The 11,477-nt window shown below is 36.2% G+C and overlaps 1 protein-coding gene across 1 annotated transcript; it reads right to left on the bottom strand.

Annotated features, from left to right (window-relative positions):
• Window positions 1-728: 728 nt before the first annotated feature.
• LOC150082783 (cyclin-dependent kinase 18-like) lies at window positions 729-1,892 on the bottom strand. The gene has a single exon (XM_090378279.1). The coding sequence runs from the start codon at window positions 1,890-1,892 to the stop codon at window positions 729-731; it is 1,164 nt and encodes a 387-aa protein (XP_090234405.1).
• Window positions 1,893-11,477: the final 9,585 nt, after the last annotated feature.

Below are 11,477 nucleotides of genomic sequence, written 5' to 3'. Positions count from 1 at the left end.
TCTGTCACGGTCGTTTAAATAGCATGAATGCCCGCTTACCGATAACATTTCATTGCTTGTTTGTGCCTTGGAATTTGAAAAACGTCCAGCAAGGACCGACCAGGTGATTTGTTTTTTACCAAAAACAGCTGGTTGGTTTCCAACAACTGTAATGGCTGTTTGGAAGAATTTCACAACCGATCAGCGCATTCAACATTGCATGAGGATGGGTTGCCGAAGATTCTTAAACTGTTTTCTCTTCCATTGCATAAGTGACTGGACCTGCATCACATAAGCTTGACGCAACAGGTCACTGGTTGTACTCCAGTTGAATCAGCAACATATTGTCCAATATATTACTAACTTAAGCTTGTTGTTTGTTTGTTATTTGGCTTTTAGGAGCATTAGCAACTAAGGCCATATTGCTCCGGGGATATGCGGTGGTCATTCCCTGACCTTTCCGCATCCTCCGTATTTGGTGGTGACGGGCTCGAACCCCGGTCTAATCAAGAAGCGTGTGCTACGCACTGCTGCTCCTTCCCACCTGGCTACGGAGGCGCCTACTAACTTACTCAAAGGGCCCTCTACACCGTGAAAGAAATAGAAAAGAATTTCGTGTTATTATTGTAACAAATTACAACTCAAACAGATAAACCATTACTTTATCAGTTTTAAACTCGAGCTCGGCACAGTTCAAGTCTACACCTTGATAAAAATGGCAGCAAAGGGGAAGTATGATACTTTCTACTTCAGCTCAAAGAATGAACACTTTTCAATGTTTTTATTTTCCTACGGGTTACTTGAATGGGCCAACACTTATAACATCCCATGAATAAGCCGAGGATTCTACTTTTTATGTAACGCCAGAAGCTAAATTGGTTATTAGATTCATCTAACAATTCGTAGATACTACCTGTAGGGTTTACTGGGTTATTCCATATATCTTTCCTAGCTGTGTGTTCGCATATCTGGTTTTCTGAATTACAAAGGAAAAGGTGATGAAGTGCTTGTTCACAAGGTGGCCTATTCTCGCAGTCCTGGAGAAACTGTTTAATAAAATCAACAGCTAACTGAACATCATCTCCACTTATTCCGTGAATATTTGATATCATCCGAGCAATATCCTTTTCACCCGTAACCACCTTGTTAATTAAAGGTTCCGTGACTCCTTTCCACACATCGAGAGTGGTGGCAGAACGGTGTTTAGTATCAAACTTAGTGAATCCTTTTCTCAAAGGAGTGCCTGCTAATGTCTCTAAAGACATGATGCCAAATCCCCAAAGATCAATTTTTTCGGGAGGAAAATTATCCGCTGTATCATTATTAATTTCTGGAGGGCAGAACACAATGGGCAGGCCAACTTCTTTCTTTCGTACCACACTGTGGGTTGTCAAGAAACTAAAGTCAGACAACTTGGCATCCATAGTATCGCAAATAAGGACGTTATTCGTCTTGACATCGAGATGGTAAAAGTTCTTGTTGTGAAGATAACACAATGCAACCAGTATCTGATGGATCCACTGTTTACATAGCTGAAAACTGTTAGAAGCCTTGTAAAAGTCTCCGCAAATTAGTAACTGTTTAAGATCATTCACAGCTCTGGGCATAACAAATGCATAGGCGAAATCAAACTTAAATACTTTACTGACAGCGAGTATGTTTGGATGCTTAACTTGTGGCCACAAACATAGTTCTCCGTCTAAAGGCTTAAGCACTATTTTAACCGCTACTTTTGATTCTTTTGTATCCACCATCTCCACTACCTTGCCGAAAGAACCTCTTCCTAACTCACCCAAATAGTTAAGTCCATGGTGATCTCGTAAATTCAGCATTATTCGTTGTATTCTATAATCTTCTTCTTCGTCCTCTTCAAAGCCATCAGCATCGCTATCTTCATCATTGTCGTCCTCCATAGAGAAAACGGAGCTCTTTTTCCGTTTACTATGCTTAATTTATGCGAAACTCAGTTTTTCAGATTCCCTTTCATTGTTTGAAGTTTCCTCCCATCAATGTTTTAAGCAACAATTAAACTTCTTTGATCATTTCAATTCAGTGACATCATTAACAATTGACTGTGGTCTGCTTTTCAGCCGAAAAATAAACCGGATTTTAACTCATTTCCTAACAATTTTTTTTAATTAAAAATTTCATTCATTCTAAACAGATGAAATATCGAGACCAGGGGGGGAAAAAAAATCATACCTCTCCAAAAAAAACGTTTCAAATAATAGAGAAAACTGTGATGACATATTGGCACTCTAATTCAATGGGCATCGACCAAACCAAGACCCGCATTTTCCTTACTAATGAATCAGTTCATATATTCCTTCCTTGTGAAACGCGCCTTGGGGAATTATTAGCTTCATCTCAATGTCTCTTGGAATTGATAACGTCAAAGGGTCAATACCGCCATCCAAACTCCTCTCACGGGGATCCTAACACACGAGTGACCTTTCTCATGACGCTGTAGGTCAGGTGAACACAGACGAACACGCATATGTGTGTGTATGCAGTCCGTGACAGACATCCGAAGAATAATTTAGCATTCAGCATCGCTAGAAGTAGTGATTGATAACATTATGCATACCTCCACGTCACAGGAGAGGTCTAAGCATCGCCAATAGCTGAATATTTAAGCTGAATCTCATACCTCACATCAATTTGATATTGTTCGGAGGGTAATCGGATTTCCTAAGAATTAAATAATGGATGCTTCAAAGGCTGTCTCATAATACAATTCCAGTTACTATTTTTGAAGTCTTATCTTCTAAAAACTGAACGAATTAAATTAAATAATTAATTGAAAAGTTAAAAAATTCAAACAAATAAAATTCTTAAAAAAAACAATAGAATCGGTAACTTAATTTTGAAGGAATACTTTCAAATACACGAACTTATCCGGTTATTAATATCAATTTAAATATCAAAACTGATACTCTAAACGTTCTTAGGCAGTGTTTCCACTCCCCCCAATGCATATCATTTTTGTGTCTCAGGTGGTAACCACGGACCACTTTTATATTTGAAGTGGAGGAAACGGGTCACAAAAAATATTAAAATATACATACACATATATTAAATACATTGATATGTAAACTTACTTAACACATGTAGTATACGTTAGGTTGTTATCTGTAGAAGAAACTGCATCTCCCATCATAGTTAATGGGATTGTTGGTACCGCGGACCACGGGTTGGGAAACACTGTTTTAAAGGCATTTTGGTTACAAACCTACAGTTTATCCCATTCTAAATGATGGGGTAAACTGCAACGAGCTAATGATCGGGATTTTGTTTAGAATATGCCACTAGGTAACTAAGGCCATGAGACGGTAGTATATCCTTTCTGTAAACTGCATGTTATCTATGGTTGTTTCTTCCGAGTGTGAAATGAAAACAGACAGAATTTGCTGAAGAGGGGAACCATGCGCCCCTCGCCCGAGACCAACGCCATCCACCGCGCTGCCACGAGGAGACCGATAATAGAGGTAGATAAATACAGAGACAATTTATAAAATCGAAGTTCCGAGGAGTTTCTACTCTTTGAGGTCTGAATAGTGGGGGTAACCTTTGGGTTCACCAGAGGTCATCCAAACGCTGATACTGCACTTCAACTACAAAGTCTTGTCTCAGGAAGAGTAAACATAATGCGAAAAAAGTGAATTCCCATTAAAAATCGCGCATTATGCAAATGACCATAATTAATATACCCATTTAATTAATATGGTACTCTTTCATTATAACAGACATTATACAAACGATCTTAATTAGCATCCGTGCCTAATTACTGCAATTATAAATGTTCTTATAACTTTTCTAGTACATATAAGAACCGGTAAATTCGAGTTATGTTTTCTTTTTCTCTGTCTCTTTTCCTGGAATGTGTACAGTGTGTTTCGGGGCATTTCATTTGACTGACGTTTCTATGTTTGCACTAGGATAACCGAGATGGGCAATTTGCGTTTTTGTGTGGATATTATGTGTAGTTTTAAAATTAAACATATTTCGTTACGGTATTGCAAACAAGACAATTACACAGAGAAACAGAGCAGAAGTACCGCAGTTTGTTTTTATCCCCCCCAAGATTTTGCCTACAAAGAAGAGTATTAACAGAAATTCTCAATGCCAAAAAAAAAAAAAAAAATAAAAATAATAATAATAAATATACGATAAATAAATGCGTTACCAGTTCATTTACTATTAGTTGAAGAAATTTTTGCATCTTTGGCTTTTTTAAATACCGAAAACGGCTATGTTAATATGCCACATACAAAGCAAGCGATGTGCATTATCCAAGATCTTGGCCTATTACTACAAAGTGTGCAGCATGCTCTACTGGGATCACGCGAAAAGAGACTTCCGTACCTTCTATTTTCAGCTGACAGGGTGAATTATGAAAGTACAAACCGGTCTATTGTGTATCCCATTAATAATGGGATTGCATAATGATGAAAGTTGTGCAAGAACAAGCCTGCAGTTTACTCATTCAGGGCACGGTTCTCGCAAAAAAATATGTAAATTTAACAGGAAAAAGCGCGATATTAATGCAGTTAAGTTTCAATTTCCCCGCTGCAGCCTTTAAAATATACCGCATTCGTGTACATGGTGCTACCATCTAGTGGAAGCATATGGAACTAATAACAAAAGTCAAAAAAAGGAGTGAAATGTTCATACAAAGAATGCCAAAATAATTCATTAACATTAAACTACAGTATGTATTTCTTTAGATTCACGTATTTGGGTAAGGGTCCTCTTCGTCTATACTCGTTCAGTTTCTTTGAAAATTTACTGTTCGAATAACAGCATATGAAGAGGAAAAAGGTCCAATTTAAGTACATTTCAAATACTGTACATACATTGAAATAAATATTTTTAGCGCTCGTAATAAGTTAAGTGATCCAGGTACCATTTGCACCCATATACTGTGTATTACTGAAGAGGCAATCAAGGGAATTTACACCCCTCCCAAAACTTAAAAAATATTTTTGTCTTTTCCATATTTAGTCTGAATCTACAACTTCATTAAAAACGATACTTGGCAGCTTCCCTTAATGGGTACCCCACAGCTTGCACACTCCTCCTGTCATATATTTTTCCCCGAATACAAATAGAAAATTGATTTTATTTATTATAATTATGATACAGTTAAAAAGGAAACAATATTTGTTGAAATATATTTTCATCCTTTTCACAATAAGGAGTCGTGCATTCTCAAATAAACTTTTCACTTGACTGGTGAAAAGTCTTTGCTGAAAAGAAACTGGCATCAAAACTCCTAGGAAATTTTTCAATTAGCAACGGGTACAATGCATCTGTGCCTTCACATGAAACGGGCCCCTAAATCCCAACGAAGGGGGAACTGTCAATCCAACAAAAGAGAGCTCCATCTTACTGACCTTGTCTGCATTATTTCTCGCAACTGGACCTTCTCCTTCCCCTGAATTCTAGGTTCGGCCGTGCTTTTTATTCCTGAATTTCTAAAAATTCTTGAAATTTCATTCTAGATTGGACAGTACTTTTTTTTTTTTTTTTAATTCATTTTACGTAGTACAAATTACGACTGGGTTCCCTCCCAAAAGCTCATTCGTGAAATCGATTGTTCTGAACGCATTTTTCCATATAAAAAAAATGCCATAAGCAATTGCTATTTCATCAGGGTAGCCCACAAAAGTTTATTAATCCATAAAGTTTAAGGAATTAATACTATAACACTGAGTGGACAGAAATCATGGGATACCTACCTAGTAACGGGTAGGCCCACCTTTCGCCTAGATAAGGGCAGTTACACGGCGAGGCACTGAATCCACGAAAGCGTTCTACAAGTATTTCCATCCATGCTTGCTCCGCTGTCCACAATTCAGTCGCATTCCTGGGTGGAGGATCCAAAGCCCCAACGGACCTTTCTACAGCATCCCAAAGATGCTCAGGGTACATGTCCGGTGAACGGAGAGGCCATTCCATGGTGGTAAATTCTGCACAATGCTCTTTGAACCATGTTCTAGTCACCACGGCCGTGTTGGGAGGCGCACTGTCCTGCTGGAAAAGTCCATTGCCCTGTAGGTGCACGATGACCATGAAGGAATGCAAATGGTCTGAAAGGATGGACAAGTAACCTGGACCGTCCAGAGATGCGTCTAGACGTACCAGAGGGTCCAAACGTGTGCCAGTTGAACACGCCCCAGACCATTACCGACCGTCCACCTGCCCGAACAGTTCCTTTGTTGACATGACGGGTGCAGAGCTTCGTGCGGTTTCCGCCAAATACGCACTTTTCCGTCCGCTCGAAATAACTGGAAACGGGACTCATCGGACCAGGAGAACCGTCTTCAATCATCCAAGGTCCAGTGCCGATGGTCTTTCCATCAGTTGAGGCGTAGAGTCCTCTGTCTTGATGTTAGCAATGGTACTCTGGTGGGTTGGCAGCTCCCATAAACTGATTGCGGCTAACGATCGTCTGATGGTCTTGTTGGAGACGTTTCTGGCACCTCCCTCGTTGAAGTCGGCTGTGAATTGTGCCACTCTCGCTAGCCGGTTGACTGAATAATGTGAGACAGACGTCAACCGCCAAGTTCATCCACCACCTTTCTCCGCTCACAGCGCTATCCACGATGAGATGTTATTCCGGAAATGACGTATTCCCGATATACTCTTGATACTGTCGAACGGGACAGGGCAATTTCTGTACCACCTCTGCGATAGTGACCCATGCGTCGGGCACCCACTATCATCCCTCTTTCAAAGTTGGTTAACTCACGACGTTTATCCATACTGACATCGAATTACTGTCTACGTGAATGCAGGTTACCTACCAAGAGGTGGGTTCGTCCACTAGCGAAAGGGGTGAGTGTCGCGTTGCCCAGGAACCAGGTATCCCATGAATTCTGTCCTTTCAGTGCAGCGATACAGCTGCAACGAAAAAGAGTATAAATCCATATTATTGCAGCTTAAAAAAAATCATAAAAATAAAAATATGTTCTCCATGACAGAGTGATTTCGTCACCTGACATTCAATTGGAGAGGTCTTTGTTCGAATCCCACTGAAGAAAAGTTCCAAAGGCTTCTTCAATCGGGCCTGTAGTCAGCCGATCTCAGGCGGAGGGAATAGGATTTTTCTCTGTGAATTATTCCGGTTTTTCGGCCCTCACATCGTGCAAATTGGCCAATGAACATACTTATACAAACAATTCAGAATTACCTTTTATTTTAATTTATCTTCATCCATACAAAATCGCCTGCATTTTCGTTTTTTTTAATGATTTTTAAAATTAGTTTTAAAATGGGGGAAAGACGCAAGTCTTTTTAGGCTCAAAGCTGTTATGAATAATAATAGATTGTAGTTCCGTCCGATTACGCGATTTGCATAAATTATCTTATATACTTTCGTCTGAGTCAAAATGGCAGGTGACATTTCAAAGTACAGTTCCGTCCGACCTTTAGCAAGTACAATCCTGCCCTCTGTCGGGAAACGAAAGGGATTTAAAACTGTCATTCCTACCAATAGCGCAACCAGAGAAAAGACTTTTCTGAGGCTGGATTTATAAAGGAAGAAAGAAAAATACAGCTGAACCTGAAACTTATTTTCAGCTCAGCAACTTATTAAAAAAATTACAAAATTAATTATATTAAGAATATATTTGTATTTTTTAAATTATTTTAATTATGTAATTTTACATTATTTTTATAATTATATATAATAAAATATTAATATTATTAACTGATTTATGTTAATTTAACATTTTAATATTATTAATTGATTTTTGTTATATACCATTATTGCTGACGTATAGGAAATTTAAGACGGATTTTCTTTCTATTTGTAAACCTGTTGCGGGTTCGAATTCTTCTGGGGGAAAGGGAAAGAGGCACTTTTCAAAGCCAACAAATTTTGGTAAAGAATAACCAAGTGTTTTATAACTTTTCATACGTAATTTATAGTTTTGTAAATTTATAACAAACATTATTTATAATTGCCTATATAGAATTTATAAAATACCTTTTTCTTTTTTTTTGCACTACTTAAATCGAAAAATTGATTTTAAAGGCAGCATAGTGTTTGTTTAAAAGTGAAAATATAAAAATTATTTTTGCTTTTATTGCATACATTATTACACAGGGGAACTTCATTTTTAAATTAAACTATTTACATTTTAAATACAGAGGAGAACGATACCGCAACAATTTTAATTGTTATTAAATTAACCTATACATTTTTTTAAAATCTCCGAACGGTACCACAAAATTTTTGTGATAGCTATATAGTTTCTAAATGAAGAACACTTGGCGGATGAATACAACGCCATAACTTTCGGTTAAGGTTACAAGTTAGACGAGATGGACTCATTTTGCTTGCGAAGGCACCAGAATGGAGTTCTGAGTTTTCACATTTATTGATAATATCCAGGGGCGATCCCAGTTAGGGGCTAAAACCCTCGTATAATCAAAATAATGAGGAATTTTTTTTTTTTACTGCATGATGATTAAAGCTTAATGGTTCCTTGGAACATTACTTTAATCTCCCCCCCCCCCCTTGAAAATCTTAAGACGGCCCCTGGTAATATCATGTACATACTTGATTATTAAAAATAAAAATATTTTACTGACGAGCGTTAGCATACGGCACACCCGGGGTCCTGAGCTGGATATCATCATTCTTTTTCTTGGTGCTTCTGCTTTTCTCTCTCTCTCTCTCTCGGGGTAATTCGGAATTTTTTTTTTTTTTTTTTGGCCGGTGCAGCATAAGCCTCAGGCTTCCTTGTACCATATGGCTAATGATAATAATAATATATTTACGAGTTCTTTTAATTACGTTACACTATTTTTATACAGTAAAACATGCACTGCACTGGCTGATTTTTTCAGTATTGATATATTCGGCATTCATGAATTTGTCCCACCTTATAAAGAAAACAAAAATCAATATATTGCAATTGTTTTTCGCTAATAATGTACTGCACGATATTGACTAACAAACGGTACAAGTTTTAAAAGTGAGGTTAGCGGGCTGTGTTAGGTTCGTTGTAAAATAATGACACCCCCCCCCCGTCTGTCTGTTAAACCAATGAATTAAAAATGGTTTGATAGTACATACTGTTGGGTTTTTTTTTGGTTTTTTTTAAGTCACTCTTCAAATCAGGAACTGAGTAATGAACTTTCTAATTATATCGATGTTCTTCATACTCACATTTCACTACGCATGCTACAATTTTTAATATAAATCAGAATAAATTAAACAAATAAAAATAATTAATATAAAGTACTGTACTTACAATTCATAGTATGGTAAGCCTAAATAAGTAGATTATATAGATGAGCTGCGTATCCAATGAAAATAATTGATAATAATACTGTTCATTCTTGTAATCTATACTGAAGGAGACACATTCAGAACAGCTGAAATTTTCACAGGTTTACAAATGCTTCAGCAAAATGTGTTTAAATAGTTCGGAAAAGAGTTGCACTTAATCCACAAAAAATCACGGTGGAAACGATGGTGGTCTTTTGGTCACACGAACGCTATATAAAATTGCTTTGACAAATAGCAATTACAGATATATTTACAAAATCAAATTTTCTGAATTGTAACTAAAACATTACGAACTCTATGATAAATGAATAAACCGTGTTTATATTTTATAAAACTATCGAGCTACTTAACTTAAAAAAAAAAAAAAAAAAAAAAGAGTATCTTTCGCATGCGAACTGCACGATGGGAGTGTATTGCTAAGCGACTAATTTTTTTTTTTTTAATTGCTAAATTAAATACTCCTCAAACTGAAAGGAAGTTACATGTATTTTGAAAAATTATGCGAACTGCACTAAACCGAATTTTGTAATTATATCAGGTACAGTTGTACTCATTACACATCATACAGTTCATTAGAACCATATCGAACGTGGACATTACAATCCATATTATAATGAATTAAGTATTAATTTATTTAGTTTATATTAATAAAAATATAATAAAATATTATATTCCTTATTGATTGGTCAAGCATTAATCAGTTTAATACAAAAATTTACTACCTTTGGACATTAATTAATCCGACTTAAAAGTGGCGTTCACAACTGTTTAAATGTTTTTACTTAGCATGCGAATTGCATGACGGTAGTATTTGATGTTGTAATGTGAAAAAGTGCATCATTACATTTATAGAATAAAACAGGCAACGAACACAAGATACTGACGCAGCATTAATCATGGCTAGGGCCGGATTTAGACATGATACTTCAGCAACTTCACCTAGCCAAAGCATGTGAAATCTTTAAAAAAAAAATATATATATATATATTTTTTTTTTTTCATATGTATCTTATGCTTAATCTTTCTTCCAGCAATTAAATAGTAATACATCACTAGTGATATGACAAGTTTATCTTAATTTTTCAGTTAAAAGTAAAGCTTCTTAATCTAACCAGTGTTAATTTAGATATGCCAAAACAAATGAAAGGGGGTGTAAATCTCAAGGAAGAAAAAATAATTTCACCATCAGAAAAGTCCATGCTATAATATTTATTAAAGGTGATCAATAATATTTATTATTTTGCTCATTTCATGAAATTTGTTATTTACAGTATTTTATTTACAAACTTGATTACAGTACAGCTTTGAACTGGAGGGGAGGGGTGATAGAAATAGGGTGATTAGAAAAATTAAATGGCTATTAAAAGCAAACTAAGGAGGGAAAAAAACAATTTAAAGAAGGCAGATATACTGATAGCAGAGTCCTTAATACAAAGAAAATTAGTTAAAATATTAAGTAGATTTTGATTAAATAGAACTGTTAAGTGGCCTTGAGAATATAATATTCTAGCAGTCTTAATCAGTAACAAAATAATATTAATTGACTTGGAGTCAGCTTAGCAAGACTCAAATTGCCCACTGATCTGTAATGACATAGTTGGCCCAAATCTTTTGCTATTTTTTAAGTATAAATCTTTTAGGATTGTTAATCTACAGGATTAATTTTTACAAAGTAGCTCATATTCCAGGGGCTCTCAGCTTTTTGCACTCCACCCCACCAATTTTGGCCTGCCACCTCACTTTCCTCATTCTAATTTTAAAAACTTGTAAATAAAACACATGGGCAGAAAATTGAATTTTGAAAAGATTTTGTTATTTAACATCAGATTCTACTCATTATAAAACTTAAAAGGAGAGGTGAAACAAAAAAAAATTTTTTTTTGTTTATTTTGGGAGGCTGTCTCACCTATCCTAAGAAGCTATCTCCCCGACCAAGAAATCCTGTCATAATCAGTTTACAGTGAATTGACTAGGACAACTAATATGTTGAAGGCTCTTGAGTTGAGTGCTCTTGAGATGAGTAAATTTAGGATGAAATACAGTTATGAACAGTCTGTGAGGAAGTTAAAAATTGGAGTAATATCACAGTTAATAACAGATGCATCAAGCTGTTGCTGAAGCAGTGGTTATTCTCTAGGGGTTGTTGTTCCTTGAGTGTAGAAGGTTTTAATTGTGGAGGTGGTGATCCAGAAAG

This window comes from Mastigoproctus giganteus, chromosome 7 (assembly GCF_048544385.1).
Source record: "Mastigoproctus giganteus isolate SK-2022 chromosome 7, ASM4854438v1, whole genome shotgun sequence".
Lineage (NCBI taxonomy): Eukaryota > Metazoa > Arthropoda > Arachnida > Uropygi > Thelyphonidae > Mastigoproctus > Mastigoproctus giganteus.
The sequence above is the reverse complement of the archived record's forward strand: the minus strand, read 5'-3'. Positions and strand labels throughout refer to the sequence as shown.